The sequence below is a fragment of the Sus scrofa genome, chromosome 2 (assembly GCF_054392235.1).
Source record: "Sus scrofa isolate SSC_HxYL_T2T_F1_AM1 chromosome 2, Sscrofa_HxYL_maternal_Yorkshire_Landrace_v2.0, whole genome shotgun sequence".
NCBI lineage: Eukaryota > Metazoa > Chordata > Mammalia > Artiodactyla > Suidae > Sus > Sus scrofa.
In genome coordinates, this window is record NC_139384.1 from 27,900,967 (window position 1) to 27,919,649 (window position 18,683).

The window sequence follows — 18,683 nt, forward strand, 5'->3', positions numbered from 1 at the left end:
TTATTCTTTTTATGGCCACACCTGCAGCATATTGAAGTTTCTATGCTAAGGGTCAAATCAGAGGTGCAGCTGCCCGCCTACCCCACAGCCATGGCAGCATCAGATTTGAGGTATATCTGGGACCTACACTGCGGCTTGCAGCAATGCCGGATCCTTAACCCACTGAGTGAGGCCAGGGATAAAACCTGCATCCTCACTATGTCAGGTTCTTAACCTTCTGAACCACTACATGAACTCCAGTAAAAGCTCTTATAGAAGAACAAAGGAAAAGTAGAAATGAAGAAGGAAAGACATGGAGTTCCCGTCGTGACTCCGCGGTTAATGAATCCGACTAGGAACCATGAGGTTTTGGGTTTGATCCCTGGCCTTGCTCAGTGGGTTAAGGATCCGGCATTACCGTGAGCTGTGGTGTAGGTCGCAGGTGCGGCTCGGATCCTGTGTTGCTGTGACTGTGGCTGGGCCCAGCAGCTACAGCTTCGATTCGACCCCTAGCCTGGGAACCTCCACATGCAGCGGGAGGGGCCCCAGGAAAGGCAAAAAGACAAAAAAAAAAAAAAAAAAAAAAAGAGAAGGGAAGACAAGTGGAGAGAGGAAGGGATGCATCACTGATGGTCCCATAAAAACAGCAGACATGGTTTGAGAAGTTCTAGAAAAAAAATGTTCTTACCCCGAAAATGTCTACTCTGCTTACCCAGTGTGTAAAATTTCCTGCTGGGGAGATCTGTCCCCAGGGGGTGAAGATACTGCCTCCAGGATCCTCGTGTTTCTTTTCCAAGGGTGGCGGGTTCAACTCTGACCAGCCACGCACCTTAGCACTCCATTCCAAGATGGAGTTCCAAAAGACAAGTTGTTAAGGGGGGGGGAGCACGTCAGCACTTTGGTGCTAAAAGTGGAGGAAAGAGGCCTTAAAAGGGGAAGGGAAGGATCAGTGACCTAAAAAAATGTCAGTCTCAGTGAGTCAGAGTCATAAGAATGAGCCATGCAATTGCCATTCCCACCCTGCCCTGCCCGCCTGGCTCTCCCTTGCGTCTGTCACTGGGGGGAAGTCTCGCTCTCAGGCTGGAGCCGGTGCCCGGTTCCAGTTCCGGTTCCTGTGTGCAAGGCCAGAATCTCCAGTCCCTGCTCCACTGCCTGGGCACTTCGGAGTATCATCACGCACGCTCTCCCTCCCACACCCCTTTCTTTTTTCCTCTTAAGATATGCCCCCCATCACTATTACCTCAGCCCTGTGAGTGTGGACTAGGGCAGGGAGAGACTCCCCTGTCTCCTACCATTCCTGACGTGCAAGGGACCTCAGAGTCACTTTCTCCAACTCCCTGCCTCATGCTGCAATCCTCTCGAGCACCTCCACCAGAAGCGGCTCCTGCCTGAAACTTCTCAGGGAAGAGGTGTCCCCTGCCTCTCTGGGTGGCCGTTCTGTTCTGGAAAGTTCCAATGGCTAGACGTAAGCCAGCATCTGCCACACTGAAACTTCTCCAGAGAAGAAAAAACAAGGAGCAACAAGAGATTTGTGTGAGAGGACGTGTTGGGAAATTCTGCAGAAGTTCAAGGGTAAGGAAAAGACTGTGTCTTTGCTTCATCTTTTGATAGACATAGATCTACCCACATAAATGGACCCGAGTGATGGTTAATTTTAGCTATCACTGGGACTGGGCTCAGAGATGCCCAGCTAACTGGTAAAATATTATTTCTGAGTGTGTCTTTGAGGGTGTTCTGGGAGGGGTTCACATTTGCACGGGTAAACTTGAGGGACAGGGATGATGCTCCCCAACACGGTGGAGCCTCGTCTGCTCCAGTGAGGGTGTGGACAGACCAAAAAAGCAGAGGAAGGGAGAATTTGCTCTGGGCTTGAGCTGGGACATCCATCTTCTCCTCGCCTCTGGACCTTGGTGCTCCTGGTCTTGGACTTTCAGATTCAAGATCGAATCACACCACTGGCTTTCACGGGTCTTCAGCTTGCATGACTACTTTCAGCAAGATGACTTGGCTTCCATAATTGCGAGGGCCAGTTTCTATGATAAATTTGTGTGGGTGTGTGTTCTATTTCTCTGGAAAACCCTTGGCTAGTCCAAGTATAAACAAACACATTGTATTTTGGTCACATTTCTTCAATGGTTTCTTTCCTCTGATAGAAGTAAGTACCTATAGAGCTGTGCATGGCTTTCAGAAATTTCAGAAATTTCACTATCCCTTTATACTCTTAAAACTTACGGATGATTGTCAGAACTTTTGGTTTTCATGAGTTGTGTCTGTTGATATGTTATATTAAAAACAAAACTGAGAAAAAATTAAAATAATTATTAATTGGCTTAAAAACCATGTTAACATCAATAACATATTTTTGTGAAAATTGGCTAAATTTCCCAAAAGCCAAATATATGCAGTGAGCTGAGCAGCATTATTTTTCAAGTCTGCAGATCTCTTTAATGTCTGGCTGCCGAGTAAATCACTGGATGCTCAGTATCTGCTTCTGCAGTCGATCTGCTGCAATACAGATGCAATGTCATGTAGCCTCTGGAAAATTCCGCTGTGTATGTACTAGCGTGAGAAAGAGTGCGAAAGGCAAATAAAGTCGTAAGATCATCATCATCATTATTAAAACAGCTTTGAGCTCATGGATCCCATGAAAGGATCTTAAGCAGCTAAGACCAGCTAAATAATTTGCAGCACAAACTGAAAATGGGGTCCCCTTGTTCAAAAGTTGCTTCCAATTTCAAGACAGGACCAGCAGAGCACTAAGCCAAGTGCCAGCCTTTCTAGCTGGAGGCCCTGTGTGACTGCGGGCAACTTCAAAGGTCCCTGGACCCCACTCTGAGACCCGCTACTTCAGAAAACTACCTGCAGCTTGCATCAAACACCTAATTTAAGACCACACGTATACACCAAAATGCTACAGAGGTGTGTGTGTGTGTGGTTGTTGCTGTTGTGTTTGATCATCCATCATAAATGTTCTTGATCAACAGAATAGCCATAGCAAGGTAAAAGCATCACTTGTGCAGCTTTTCTCCCTGGGTGCCCACCATAAAACCTGCCCTGTTCAGCCTGTCATTACACACACACACACACACACACACATCTAGGGGTGTGTTGCACCCCTTGTGTTGCAAATAGCTGCACACCAGATATTCATCATGGTTTCCTGTTTTGTGTTTTTATTGTGGTTATGGGCTTTGATCAGTCAAACTGATATCCATAGTCACCATTTTCCTGTTTGGTGTCTGACACATAGTAGGCACTCTACGATTTTGCTGAGCTGAATTTTATAGTTCCGGGGGTGAAGGCAAATTCTTCTTCCACAGATAGAGGCTGTTAACAACCGATGGTTATTAACACAAATACACTGTTTGATCCTCTTTCCTGAGAACTAGGCTCTTAGGCAGATCCACAGCCCATGCCCAGTGGGTGGACTTGCACATTCAAATGACGACACATCAGTTTCCAGCAACAAACGGGCAGTATTGCCTGATGTTGCTGAGGTTCAGCTATATATACAGCTAATAAAGACAGATGTTTTTCATAGCATTTGGAAGGAGGCCCTTAGAATCCTGGTAATGAAGTAGTCCATTTCATTACACACATTTGCAAATATAATACAGAGGCGTTAATTAACTCTTCTGGTCAAATCACCTCTCTCTCCAGCACAGAGGGGAGGAAGGCTGGCCTCCCTCCCACCCTAAGACAAAAACTGCACAACAGAGGCATTAAACCTTCACCTAAAATGGCAGGAACTTCTTCTATTCCCATGAGAAGTTAGTACTGCTGCAAGAGCAAAGGACCCTGGTTCTTGAGTTCAAATCCACCACTTCACAAGATAGGGACATGGAGGCTCAGAGACCAGAAGGGACTTTTTTTTTTCCCCACAAGATCAAAGAGCTATCTAACAGCAGCTCTGGGACACACACCCAGTTATCCAAACAGTTAGATAACGGACCATCCAGACCAGGAGAATGTGGGCTTTCAGGACAGTGTGGATCCAGCTTACTAAAAATTTAACCACCAGTTCCTCAGGGGATCATCAAGTCAATTCCCAAACATCTCTTCCAAATGCAGCTGGACGCCAAACCCTCTGCTAGTGCCCTAAGCACTATCCCTTCCCCAATATCTGCTTGAGACATCTTTCCCCCCATTTCTGCATCTTTATCCTCATCTCTTCCACCAGCCCCTTTTCTTTCCCTCCAGTGTGTATTCATCGCCATGGGGAGAAGAAAAAAAACAGGCTCCACGTGGCCAGCTGCTCCTTGTAGTGATAATTCTATGTCTCTCTCCACTATTACTGGCAAACTCCTGGAAGTGATCTATACATCAAGGCCTCCCTTTTCTCACCTCCCTTGACTCCTGGAAGCCCTTGCAGTCTGGCTGCCATCCCAGTGCTTTACAGAAACCACCCACCCAAGGGTCAATGATGTGCTTGTTCTAAATCAAATGGCTTTGACTTGGTCGTAACTCTCTTTGACGTCAATGACGGGGCTTCTCTCATAGCGATAGTCATCGTGACAATACAGAAGCTTTTATACTTAAAAATAGGTCAGGTCTTAAAAAGCCATTTGTAAGTTTAGTAGTTAAAAGGGCTTTGGAGCCAGACTGCCTGGTTCACATCTTGCACAACTGACTGGCTGGATCCCTTGTGCCAAAGCTTCCAGATCACTAAACTGGGAACGTGACAATACCCAGCTTGCAGAGTTTCAGTGAAAGTCTATGAAGTATGCTTAGAACACTGACAGGTACATATTATACCCTCAATAAATGTGAGCTGCTATTGCTGGTATAAGATTTGCGAATCTAAGGGGACCGAGAAGGGTTTGTTTGCAACATTCATTCGCGTGCCCACTAAGCAGAAGCACTAGTTGACATTCTAAGGTTTCTAGTTCTCCTTACTACTGTCATACATCTCTCTCAGGTATAGTTCCTTAAAATAGATCAGTCTGGAAATCTATAGAGGCAATTGGCACTCCCTCCCCAGGTGGTCTCCATAAGTATCTCAGAGATCTATGGTATCCACACCCCAATCACCCAAGGTTCATTTTATTTTTTATTTTTTATTTTTTAAATCTTTTTATTTTTTGGCCATGCTCAAGGCACGTGGAAGCTCCCAGGTCAGGGATCAAACCCTTGCCTCAGCAGTGACCTAAGCCACTGCAGTAACAACACCAGATCCTTAACCTGCTGAGCCACCAGGGAACTCTAGCCAAGGTTCATTTTAATGCGGAAAGGATTCATACGAACTTAGATTATGCAACACCCATGGCTTGCAACAAAAATCTCCAAGTGGCACTTTCCACTTTCTGCAAGCTAAGCCCTTGCGTTTTCCAATCCCTAGCTGGCTCCTAAATCTGCATGAGGTTTCTGGGGTTGATGCTCTGTTCCAGTCTCCTATTCAAGATTTTTTTTTTTTTACAGCCACACTTGTGGCCACTTCCTGGGCTAGGGGTCAAATAGGAGCCACAGCTGCAGGCCTACACCACAACTATGGCAACACGAGATCTGAGCCACATCTGCGACCTACGCTGCAGCTTGAGGCAATGCCGGATCCTTAACCCTCTGAGCCAGGCCAGGGATCGAACCCACATCTTCACAGAGACAACGTTGGGTCCTTAACCCGCTGAGTTGCAATGGAAACGCCTGAGATTTTTTTTTCCATTTTGCTCTTCATTTTTTCTTGCTAATAACTGTAGAGTGTGCAAGCTCAACATTTTCCACATACTGTATCATCCCCTCTTTGTTCTACATGATGGTGAGTTTGATGATGATGACAACGGAAGATATTTCTTGAGTCCTTACTATGTGTTAAGCTCAGTTCTCTGCCCTTTAAAGGCATGATGGTCCCCACTGCCCCCACTTTACCTCAAAGGCACATGCAGAATTCTTCCTCTCGCTTTCAATTTTAAACAATGACTTCTACTTTCATTTCCATTATGAGCGAGTCTCTGAGTAACATGTTCCACACTCTCCCTGCTCTTGTGCACATGAGAAATAAAGGATTTAGTAATATTCATAAGACACCTTCAAACCAGGCACAACACACCCCCAATAAGCCATAAATAAGGGGCAATCAAAAGGCTGAAGTTGGAGTTCCCGTTGTGGTGCAGCGGAAGTGAATCCGACTAGGAACCATGAGGTTGCGGGTTCAATCCCTCGCCTTGCTCAGTGGGTTAAGGATCCAGCGTTGCCATGAGCTGTAGTGTAGGTTGCAGACGCAGCTCGGATCTGGCATTGCTGTGGCTCTGGTGTAGGCCAGTGGCTACAACTCCGATTAGACCCCTAGCCTGGGAACTTCCATATGCCATGGATGCGACCCTAAAAAGACAAAAAAGGCCAAAAAAAAAAAAAAAAAAAGGCTGAAGCTAAAATAACTGTCCCAATGACTTCTTTCTCTTTTTGGTGGCAGTGGGTGTGTTTTACCCAGAACACAACTTTTCTTCCTAAGTTTAAAATAAGCTGAAAGATGATTAGAGAAGCTTCTGTGGGATGGTTGAGTGTTCACCAGGTCCCAGGCTCTGTGCTAAGAAGCTTTACATGCATTATCTTCTTGAATCTTCTAAACAATCACGAGCAGAGTAGTGTTAGCATCTCTATTCTGCAGATGAGGGAACCGAAGTTAAGAAAATAATTTGCCCTACTCAGCGGAAGCCAAGATTCAGACCCAGGCATATCTGACTTCAAAGCCCATGCTCTCAGCAGCTCAATTCTTAGGCTAATTCCTGCAGCGGGATGTTCTCCGGGTTGTCCATCCACATCTGACAGTCTCTTCTCTGCCTTCTCTCCCTTCTCCCATCCCCCGTGGGGCTTTTAAGTCCTGGAGGCGGTCATTCATTTTCACGTCATCCCTGATCTTGCCTATAAACATTTTAAACTCATCCCATTCACTCTGATCTCTCTAAAGACCTCCCTTCTGGCACATAGTACGTAAACAACACATATTTGTTGAATGAAGGAACAAATCACTTTTCTAAAGATTATTTGGAAAAGAGTAATCATTTCATTCTTGAGGAATGATCTAAGAGCTCCAAATTTTGAGATTTTCTGGGTTTTGAGTTCCCATCGTGGCTCAGAGGAAATGAATCTGACTAGCATCCATGAGGACACAGGTTAGATCCCTGGCTCGCTCAGTGGGTTAAGGATCCGGCGTTGCCGTGAGCTGTGGTGTAGGTCGCAGATGCGGCTCAGACCCCATGTTTCTGTGGTTGTGGTGTAGGCTGGCAGCTGTAGCTCTGATTTGACCCCTAGCCTGGGAACCCCTAAAAAGACAAAAAAAAAAAAAAAGATTTTATGGGTTTGGCTTATGCGATGGTGGATGTGCCCATTGTAAGCACATTGATACAAGGCATTGGTTCTCAACCCTGAGTGATTTTTGTACCCACACCTCCACCACCCTGAGGGCATTCAGCAGTGTCAGAAAGACTTTAAATCCTCACCACTAGTGGTAGGGGCAGGACTGAAGATGCCAATGGCATCTCGTGGCAAGGATGTCATTAAACATCCTACAATACACAGGACAGTCACCTATAAGAAAGAACTACCTGGTCCCAAATGTCAGGAGTGCTGAAGCTGAGAAACCTGATATACGGGTTTGCTCTTCCTCTAGCTGGTGTCCTGGTAGCTGAGGTGGGGCAGGGATGTATAAGCCCTCTATTCATCTAAGAGCCAAGTTCCATAACCCAGGGTCCAACTGCCCTCTTATTTGAATGGAAGGAAAAGGAAAAAGTGGGGGATCCCACTTGAGGATCCAGAGACATAACTTCCCTCGTCTGCACCTCCTCTTCCCCACCACGCACACACCCTTCCTCTACCCAGCTCCTCACTGTCTCCACCGGGACGAAATGCCTGCTCGATCTGCTCTCCTTCTCTCCAGACTAAGTCCTTGAGAGATTCAGGAGCTTGACCTGGATGCCCCGTTTCCCCTAACATGTGACATGAGGCACATTTGCTCCCTCTTCATCCTCTCTCCAGCTTCCCTCTTCTCCACTTTCAGAATCCTTCTTCATGGAAAGTCCTCCAGGGCAGCAGAATTGCCTCTTCTTTGCTCACACTCCAGAAACCCTTTCTGCCTAAAAACAGGGTATACGTTTCCCCTGAGAAAGGTGCCCTCCTGGTACCAGAAAGAACCCTCTTATTAACCGAGACAGGGACTAGATGCCAAGATGAGAACCTGACTAGGAACCATGAGGTTGCAGGCTCGATCCCTGACCTTGCTCAGTGGGTTAAGGATCCGGTGTTGCCATGAGTTGTGGTATAGGTCACAGATGCAGCTCGGATCCCACGTTGCTCTGGCTGTGCTGTAACCTGGCAGCTACAGCTCTGATTCGACCCCTAGCCTGGGAACCTCCATATGCCTCAGAGCAGCCCTAAAAAGAGACAAAAAGACAAAAAGACAAAAAAAAAAAAAAAAAAGTCAAGATGAGTCTGCACAAATTAACATTATTAAAATAACACTTATCTTCCACTAGTTTCCCCCATATATTTCCTAGTCACTTTCCTACAATTTACCATCCCTAAAAGCCCAAATTCCTTTCTTTGGTCTAGTCACTTCTCCACAATTTGTCACCTTTTGTTAGAATGGTATCTAAGCCGCCAAATCTAACTGCTTCTTTGAGATTTCCACTTCTTTTCTATGAAGCCGCCCCCTCATGCCACTTAAAAAGATAAATATCAAATAAAATGTGTATGCTTTTCTCCTGTTACTCTGTCATTTGTCAGCTTAATTCACAGTCCTGAGTCACTGCACCTAAGAGGGTAGAAGAAAATTTTCTCCTCTAATAAAAGGCAAAATTATTAGGAAACGACCAACCACAGCTATTTCTACACAATGAGCACATTTAGAGGGCCCTGTCCATTGTTCCAGTGGTGGGGAGAAGTGGATGGATCTTTTGCTCAGAAAAACAAGGTGTGCTGAGCCTTTAGGTATAAGAAGTTCTCTGGCTCAGACTGAAATGAGGAAGCAGAAATAAAGGAAGCTAGAAGTCTTCTCCAGAGAAGAAAGTAACAAGAATTCTGTTTTTCCCTTGCAGCCCGAGCAATAGGGACACTGGAGAGGCCCAGGAATCATATACAGAAGAAAATTAAAGCATTTGTTCTTCAGGGTGAGGGCGGCTTAGGCCCCAGCAACAGAGAAGCTGACAAGGTCAAAGACAGAGATGACCTAGATGCTATGGTACTTTGCTAATAACTAGTGGTTATTAATAACCTAGTTATTTAATAATCTAAGGGTTACCATGTGATGGTCATGGTTCTAAGCACCTTACAAGTATTAAGTCCTCTAGTCCTCACAACAATCCCATTGGTATTCCTTACTCTCCCTATTTTATAGATGAGGCTACTGAGGCACAGAGAAGTTAAGTGACTTTCTTAACATCACACAGCTGGCAGGACGCACAGCTGGGATTTGAACCTGGGCAGTCGGACTTGAGGATCTGTGCATTTAATGACCTTACCATATTGCAGATGAGTGTGCTTGCTCTGTGATGTAATTTTGATAGCCCAGAAAAATATGGGAAGTAAACTGAGAAAGAACAACACAGACAGATTCTTTTTACCCTGGGCACAAAGTGGTGCTCAAAGCTGAAAATGGCCCCCACCCCAACACACACACACACACCCACACACCAATGAGGATGGGGCTAGAAGTGATGGAAGAAAAGGAGATGGCCAGAGGTCAGAGCCAGAGATGGCACTGGGCCCTCTCCTTTGCTGAATCCTGTCGGGATGGGTGGGTCTCATAGTATTTTCCCGGTTATTAAAGGAAAGAGCCCACTTCCACCTGGACCACCCCAAGAAGACTTAGAGCAGGGTTCAAAAAATGGTGAGTTCTTAAAAAGGGATCACCTGAACTTGCTTGTCCTTGACATCCAGCAGAAAATAAAGGAAGCTGCCTTCCCCCCCACGTCCCGCGTTCCCGCCTCACTCCTCCAGCTCCAGGAGGAAGGGGAGGAGAGCTCCCTGGCGGGGGCGGGGGCGCTGGCTTGGGGGCGGGACCCGGGAGGTGCTTGTTATTCCTGCCCGCTGTAAAGTGTGGGCATCACGGGATTCCGGAGAAAGAACAGAAGGCCCCTTGCCTTCCTTCCCCTGAACAATCGGCCACGCAGCCCCTGGATTTCCCCGCAGGAAACCTGGGCCCTCCTGCTTCCCCTCCCACACTGCCCTGGTTCAGCTCCAGGTGAGCGCTCTGCCTGTTTGGTAAACACAAAGGACCAAGGGCAATTCATACAGTTGGTTGTTTTTCACTTTAACGTCGTTGCTTTTAGAAATAACAATTTTTTAAATCTCAAATTCGTCAGAGAGGGGTACTAAATATTTTTACCCTGACTACAGTGTGCTGACATTCTGCTTGACACGGAGAAAAGAGGAGTCAGCCTCAGTATCCTTGGGTGGTACTTAAGTACTAGAGCTGCTGAATTATCTTCCTGAACCCCATTTTTCATCAGTAGGGTGAGAACATTGATAGCTACCTTACAGAGGTGCTGGGATGTTACATTTCAATTCTGTGTAAAGGCTTCTAGCGCCATATCTGACATACAGCAATCTCCTTGAATTTAGCATCTATGATTAGTTGTCTGTTAACCTCTTATTAAGAGTTATTTACGTGAAAACACACACGACCAAGTCCCAGCTTTCTGAGACCTCCCTTTCAGTTGTGGCCATGACACATCCATGTGAAATGATTCATTCGTGATATAGGGCATAGCACGACCAGCCCCTACACGGGCAAGGTGGACCGAGTGCCCAAGCGTTCTGAGAAGGGCGATAATTCATGTGATCAGAAGAAGCAGGTCGTGAGTTGGTTGGAGGAGGAGCAAGATTTGGGTACCAGGAAAGGTGAGGCAGGGAGCTCCCAGGTTTGGGTAGCATGTCGCCTTCTGTTTGTACCCTGCCTCATGCTCTCCCAGCATTCATCCCAGGGTCTTCCATACATCATCTGCCTGGTTAGATAGAATAGGCACCATAAGGTCTGGGGGCGGGGCGGGGGGGAGGGTTGTTGCTGTTTTGTTTTATTTTTCTTTTTGGCATCTAGAAGTTCCCTGGCCAAGGATCAGATCTGAGCCCCAGTTGCTACCTACACTACAACTGTGACAACGCTGGATCCTGTAACCCACTGTACTGGGCCTGGGACCAAACCTGCATCCTGGGCACTGCAGAGACGCCACTGACCCCCTTGCGCTCAGTGGGAACAACGAAATCTGTTTTATAGATGCGAAAACTGAGCTCCAGAGAAAGAAATGCTTCTAAGCCAACAGCAGCCTGATTTTGTCAAAGCAGATGGGGAGGCAAAAGGGTAACAAAAATTTAATACAACTTCAGGCGTAAACCAAGAGTCATCAGGCAGATGTTGTGTAACAACCGCAATGATAAATATGACAGCAAGCTATTAACATCTACTGAGCAATTATTCATTGTGCCAGGCATCATGGAAAGTGCTCAGTGGGTATTGGCTCGTTTGGTTCTCATACTAAGTCTATGAAATAGGTGGTGATATTACTTTTTATTATTATATTATTTTCTCTCCTTTTTACAGAGGAAAAACTAAGGCTTAGAGAGGTTCAGAAACTTTCCCCAAGGGGTTAGGGAGGGATGGATTGGGAGTTGGGGATTAGCAGATGCAAACTATTATATACAGAATGGACAGACAACAAGGTCCTCCTGTAGAGCACAGGGAGCTCTATTCGATGTCCTGTGATAAAACATAATGGAAAAGAATGTGCAAAAAAATGTATATATGTGTGTACCTGAATCACTTTGCTGTACAGCAGAAATTAACAAAAATTGCAAATCAGCTATACTGGAAAGAAAGAAAGAAAGAAAAAGAAAGAAAGAAACTTTTACTAAGACAGGGCCAGCTGCAAGCCCAGGTGTGTCCACCCCAAAGCTCAGGCCCTAAACTCAGGCCCATAGAAACTGCCTCCCATGTCCTGCCAAGACCAGCTTGCTCTGGGATGTTTTAGAAAGGGGCCATATAAGGCTCACCTAGACTGATCTAATAGCCCCAGTGGCAGGACTGTCCTCTGCCCGACAAGGAATGTTGGGTGGCTGCTGTGTAGGCACAGACTCTGGAGCCCAGGTGAGCCAGTCCTTTCTCCTTCCCCCTGTGTCAGAGCAGCTGTCCCCTCCCCCACCCCACCCAGCAGGCTCTGCCAAGCTCCCCAGAACTCCCATGCCCTTCACCTCCCCAGCCTGTCTTCAGTGATCACCTAGTTTGCCCGTGTTTTCCTTACACCCCAGCACCCCAAGCTCCAAAGAGAGCCCTGGATGTGGCTCGACTGGGACAAAGAACAGTGAGACAGACTTTCTATGTATTATAAAACCGTGCTTTTGTAAGCAGCTTCTGGCAGGAAAGAGCTCTCTGCAGGAGGCACCCTTTGGTCTTGTCACCAACCTTAACCCAGGCACCCCTCTGCTCTGCGCACCTCCGGTCCTAGCACTTTTTTCACATCTTGTGATTACATAAGAAGTAACGAGATGACCAGATCTCTTCCCTTGCTTTCCCTTCGGTTATTGTTATGCACCAGATAACACCAGATAGCATCGCAAGAAAAATTGCACTTCAACAAGCCTTCACACAAGCCTGCACACAGTGGGGGGGAAGGGGGGAGGACTCTGACCCCTTATCTCAATGATTAGCTGAGATAACTTCCCTTTTTCCCTTTAAAAGCTTTCATGGCTGAGTGAAATCTTCAGATGGTTTTAGGGGAACACTGAGTCCTCCATCTCCCCAGACTGTCAACATTCTGAATAAAAGCAACTTTCCTTTCTACCAACATTTGTGTCTCTCTGTCCCCCTTCTCTCTCTCTCCTTCTCTCTCCCTCTCTCATTGATTTTTGAGTGGCAAGCAGCAAGACGTGATTCGGGAACGCTTTCTTTATCATTGTCGCCAACCGGGTTAGGGTTGTTTTGTTTTGTTCCATTTTTTTAAGCAATTACTGATGTCTCTGGCGTTTATGGCTAACTAAAACCTCCTTAAATTAAGTCAGGACTTTCCCACTCTATGGGCAGAGGCACTCCTGCAAAGCTGAGAGTTCCCAATGCTTAACTACATCATTAGGGAATTCAAAAATAAAAGAAGCTACAAAAGCAACACATGTGTCCCATCTCAAATCACACAAAACAGGAATGAAGAAAGACAGGTGAATAATCTCCCCACTCCCCATTCCACCCTTTTGCTCTCCAAGGTAACCCATATTAAGAGCTTGGACCCTGTCTTTGCAAAATATATACAAGATGCTCAAGGATTCTTTTCCAAAAGACCTCACTGTGTGCCAAGTTTCAGAAAACTACGGCCTGAAGACTAATCTGACCCACTGCCTTTTTTTTTTTTTAAATAAACTTTCATTATAACACAGCCAAGCCTATTCGTTTACATATTGTGTATGATTGGGTTTGCACTACAATGGCAGAGCCTAAAATATTTTTTATTTGGCCCCCTGCAGAAAACATTTGCCCTTTTCTGTCCTATGCACTGTACTCCCCCTTATTTTTTCACTGAAGAAAATATCATGGCCACCTCTTAGGTCACTGCATATGGATCGAACATTCCTTTTGAAAGGTATTTAATGTTTCATAATATGAGTGAATTATAGTTCTATGATTTCACTGTGATATGGTGATATACTAAGAAATGTAGGTGTTCCTGCTGTGGCACAGAGGGTTAAGAATCTGACTTTAGCAGCTCAGGTTGCTGTAGAGATGCGGGTTCATTCCTTCGCCTGGCACAGTGCCTTAAAAAGGAACCAGCATTGCCATCACTGAGGCATAGGTCACAGCTGTGGCTCGGATTCAACCCCTAGCCTGGGAACTTCCATATGCTGTGGGTTCAGTCCTGAAAAGCAAAGAAAGAAAGAAAGGGAGACAGAGAGAAAGGGAGAAATGCGTATTTATTTTGTCTTTCGCCCTGGTTCCTGGCACAGAACTCCTAAAACCCTAGCAATTTCCTAAATGATAGAGGTGAGAGGAGTGTATTTTGTTATTCATAATAAGCCCCTTCCAACCAAACCCGAGTTAATGCTAATAAAGTGACCCTTGGTGGGGTCACCCAAGGTCCTTTGAGGGTGGGGGCTGGTTGCCAGAGGAACCAACCACAAGATTAGAAGGTTGGAACTTCTACCACGCCCCCTGCCTTCAGGAAGGGAGAGGAGCTGGGGGTTGAGTTAATCACCAATGACCAGTGATTTAATTAATCATTCCTGTGTAGTGGAACCTCAGTAAAACACTAAATGGAGGGGTTTGGAGCACAACTGGGCTGGTGAGTACCTCCCCGTGCTGGGAGGATGGCACAGCCCAAACTCCAAACTCGGATAGAACCTCCTGTGTTTGGGGTCCTTCCAGACCACACACTCTGCATACCTCTTTATCTGTCTGTTCATCTGTATCCTTTATAATATTTCTTATAATAAACTGGTAATAGTAGGTAAAGAGATTCCCCAGGTTCTCTGACCCCTTATAGCAAGTTAGCAAACCTGAGGAGAGGGTCGTGGGAACCCCCAATTTGTAACCAGGTCAGACAGAAGCATGGGTAATCTAGGACCCCACTACTTCCTTTTTTTTTTTTTTTTTTTTGCCTTTTTAGGGCTGCACTTGCGGCATATGGAAGTTCCCAGGCCGGGGGGCAAATCAGAGTTGTAGCTGCTGGCCACAGCTACAGCCACAGCAACACCCAATTCGAGCCGCACCTGCAAACTACACCACAGCTCACTGCAACTGGATCCTTACCCACTGAGTGAGGTCAGGAATCAAATCCACGTCTTCATGGATACTAGTCAGGTTTGTTACTACTGAGCCACAACAGGAACTCCAGGGCCCCACCACTTTCAATGAGCATCTGAAGCAAGGCAGGCAATTTTGTGGGACTGAGCCCTTAACCTGTGGGGTTGGCCTCACTCAAGGCATTAGCGTTAGAATTGAACTTACAGGAGTTCCCGTCATGGCGCAGTGGTTAACGAATCCGACTAGGAACCATGAGGTTGCGGGTTCGATCCCTGCCCTTGCTCAGTGGGTTAACGATCCGGCGTTGCCGTGAGCTGTGGTGTAGGTTGCAGACGCGGCTCGGATCCTGCGTTGCTGTGGCTCTGGCGTAGGCCGGCAGCTACAGCTCCGATTGGACCCCTAGCCTGGGAACCTCCATATGCCGCGGGAGCGGCCCAAAGAAATAGCAAAAGGACAAAAAAAAAATAAAAAAAAGTTAAAAAAAAAAAAAAAAGAATTGAACTTATAGGACACCCAGGTGGTGTCTACAGAGGACAGGAGAATTGGTCCTAGAATTGGTTGGTGTGGAAAACTGGGGCGCAAAAGTGGAAGCTGAGTAAAAACCGATCATAACAGTTGTACTATTGAGGGTCCCTCAGACTATTCACAGGTTTCTGCAGCTATAGGCTGTAATAAATGTCTATTTTATAATTTTTGTTTGTTTGTTTTCTGCAGCATATGGAAGTTCCCAGGCTAGGGGTTGAATCGGAGCTGCAGCTGTTGGTCTACACCACAACCATAGCAACACCAGGTCAGAGTCTCCTCTGTGACTTGTGGCAACACTGGATACTTAACCCACTGAGTGAGGCCAGGGATCGAACCCACATCCTCATGGATACTAGTGAAATTCTTACCCTGCTGAGCCACAACGGGAACTCCTATAAATGCCTATTTTAAAAATCCTCCAGCAGAAATGGGATATAATGAAGAGATCCACAGAGCTCAAACATGAAGCTCCCATGGTGCCAATAAGCCTCTTCAAGCAGCAGCTGTAGTCAGCTCTGGGCGTTGCCAGGCTCCCGTGGGAGGAATGAAACTTTTAGAAAAGAGGTATGTCTCCAAGTGGAGGTTTTGTCCCGATAGACTCAGCTGGACGCCCCGCAGCTTTCTGCTGTTCCAAAGAGCTTTTTCCCTGAGCATTTGGTCTCAGCCACCTGAGCCCCCCATGACCCCTGCTAAGCCCACCATCACCCAGGAGTTAGGTTGGGGCCCCCACCACTCCATCTAGGCAGGGTTTTCTGCCACTTGTAGGGCAAGAGGTGCCCCTAAAACAAGACAGAAGGAGTTCAGTTCAGGGAAGAGAGTGCCACATCTGGAGGTGGAGGGAAGGTACACGGATTACTTATTTGTTTGTTTTATCTTTTTAGGGCCATACTCACGGCATACGGAAGTTCTCAGGCTAGGGGTCAAATTGGAGCTACAGCTGCAGGCCTACACCACAGCCACAGCAACACGGGATCTGAGCCACGTCTGCAACCTACACCACAGCCTGTGGCAACGCTGGATCCTTAACCCACTGAGCGAGGCCAGGGATCAAACCCACATCCTCATGGATACTAGTCAGGTTCTTAAGCCACTGAGCCACAACAGTTACTCCCCAGATTACTTGCTTCTAATCTTTCTGGGGTCATAGGCTCCTGAAAGCTATAGATCTCTCCCAACACACCACCCCGTCCCTGGATAAAACATGTCTATTTTTCTGTAGGAGTTCTGTACAAATTCAGGGTCTATGCAGACTCTCTGGAGTTCGATCCACGGCACAGGTCAGCCCACCGGGCTCCAGGTACACTGCAAGCACATTCCTTCCTGAGGCTTACCAGCCCGTCATCAGTCTGACACAGCATAGTTCTCTGTGATTCATTAATGCCTCCCTTCCTCACATCGCTGACCTTGTGCCTGCGCTTCCAAAGGTCTTCCTCAGGCTGGCTGTCATGTGCCTCCTTCTTCCTCCCGCCATCCTGTTTGGGAAGATAAACCCCCTCACCAGCTCTCAGACCCCTCTTGCCAGGCACAGAAGGCCATCATCAATCCTGCTAACCAAGGCCATTCTTCCTGCTGTTGCCATTACCCTGACCTGCTTGCTAGCCTCGGGTGTAAACCCACACTGGAAAGAAAGACTCTTTTCTCTCTAGCCTTTTGCCATCTGGATCAGTCTTCCGGAACATTCCTAAAAGCTGTAAATCTTTCAAGTAAACTAGATTTTCCTTTCTGGCCCCTGCCTGTAAATGTGATGACTTTGTTGTTGCTAACTTTTTACAAAGCAGGTTTGGCCAAAAAAAAAAAAAAAAAGAAGAAAAAGAAAAAAGCAAGCTACAAAAATGTCAGATTCAATGGCCAAGGAGGATCTCTGTTGGCATTTGTTTGTGCTGCCCCCTCCTGGTGAGAAAAGCACTGAATAACCCTGACTGCTAGTCAGTCCTTTCTTAGTCAAAATCATCCCTGTTTAATTTATCTTGATGTTAATCAGAGTCTTAGAAAGTCCTGCCGGTCTTTGTTGTTTATAAAAGCAGAGGACACTGTGGTCCATTTTAATGGCTCATAATGTCTATGAAATGTTCTTGCCCTCTGATCTAGAAATTTCCTTTCCAGGAATCTGCCCTGAAGAAGTAAGGAGAAATATAAATAAGAGATTACCTTCAGAGATGGCCGTCTTGACATTGACAGTAGTAAAATATAGGTGGAGGTTAAATCTCCAACAACAGGTGATATGACAGACATAGGGCGGAATGTCATGTTCACCTGAAAATGATGTTAGTCGAGATTTTTTAATGATATGAAGAAATATTTATATGTTACATAAAACAAGACACAAAACTATAAGCACTATACAGTCTCAACTAAATATGCATAAACATAAATTTGGAAGTAATACATCAAAGCTTGATCTGGTTTTCTCAGAGGAGTGGAATTAGGCTATTTTATACTTTGGTATGTTTTCCAGGTTTCCTGTGAGAATGTGATATTTGTAAAATCAGGAGAAAAATCGTAAAACTTATTTCTGGATGGTGGAAAGAGCATGGGCTCTAGAATCAAGTGACCCAGATTTATATCCTGACTCTGTATCCTTGGTGGAGTGACTCAATCTCTCCAGACCTGTTTCCTCAGCAGTAGGTGGAGGTAATAACAGTGCCCACATCACAGAATTATTGTGAGACTTGAGTCTGCATAATGAACCTTACTAAGCAACCCTTATCTGCCATTAGTTCCCCCCATACATTTACTTTCCCACAACCGACCAGCCCTAGAACCCCGAATCCCTTTCCTTTTGTCTTGCCACTTCGCCACAATATCCCACTCTTTATTAAAATGGTATATAAGCTCCCAGACCTACCCATCTTTGGGGTGCTTTCACCTCTTTTCTGTGAGGCCTTCTATGTGCGTATGAAATGAAACCTTTTCCCCTGTTCATCTTTTTGTCAATGTAATTCTCAGTTCCCAGATCCTGAACATAAGAGGATAGAAGTTATTTTTCCCCTTCCTTACACGACCAACATTCGCTAAACTTTTATCGGTGAGCAGGAATAATATAGTTCCTATAACCTGAGCTGCATACTCAATCGAAGTCCCTTCTTCCTGTCTTTTTAGCTGCCTAGACCAACTACCACCTTGCATGAAAGGGTCCCCTGAGTTCCCACTGTGATGCAGTGAGTTAAGGATCTGACTGCAGCAGCTTAAGTCACTGCAGAGATGCAGGTTTGATCCCCGGGCTGGCGTCATGGGTTAAGGATCCAGGGCATTGTCCCAGCTGCAGCTTGGATTCAATCCCTGGCCTAGAAACTTCAATATGCCACAGATATGGAGGGGGTGTGGGGTGGAAGAAAGGGTCCCCAAGACAGTTGAAACAATATTTCAGAGGTAGCATTGTAAACCCTTATAGTTAGCCTCAGGCAACCAAGAAAGTTTCCAAAAGGTGGAGAACCATTTAAGGGTAAAGAGTTGAATTCTTGTACACTTT

The 18,683-nt window shown here is 46.1% G+C and overlaps 1 protein-coding gene and 1 long non-coding RNA gene across 6 annotated transcripts in view; one reads left to right on the forward strand and one right to left on the reverse strand.

The window, feature by feature from the left end:
* Positions 1–18,683, reverse strand: part of PRR5L (proline rich 5 like) — a 166,569-nt gene that overhangs the window by 100,669 nt on the left and 47,217 nt on the right. The window contains exon 1 of one of the 5 annotated variants that reach the window (XM_085011437.1): positions 17,363–17,527. The exons of the other annotated variants lie outside the window; for them this stretch is intronic. Within the exon in view, the coding sequence (XP_084867563.1) occupies positions 17,363–17,461 (99 nt within the window). The 5' untranslated portion in view covers positions 17,462–17,527. Of the gene's footprint in view, positions 1–17,362; positions 17,528–18,683 lie in introns of those variants that run through there. 5 annotated transcript variants of the gene reach the window in all.
* On the forward strand, positions 1,078–13,328 carry LOC106507997 (uncharacterized). The gene is made up of 3 exons (XR_002341505.2): positions 1,078–1,551; positions 9,006–9,148; positions 11,006–13,328. It is a non-coding gene; the product is annotated as an uncharacterized LOC106507997 (long non-coding RNA).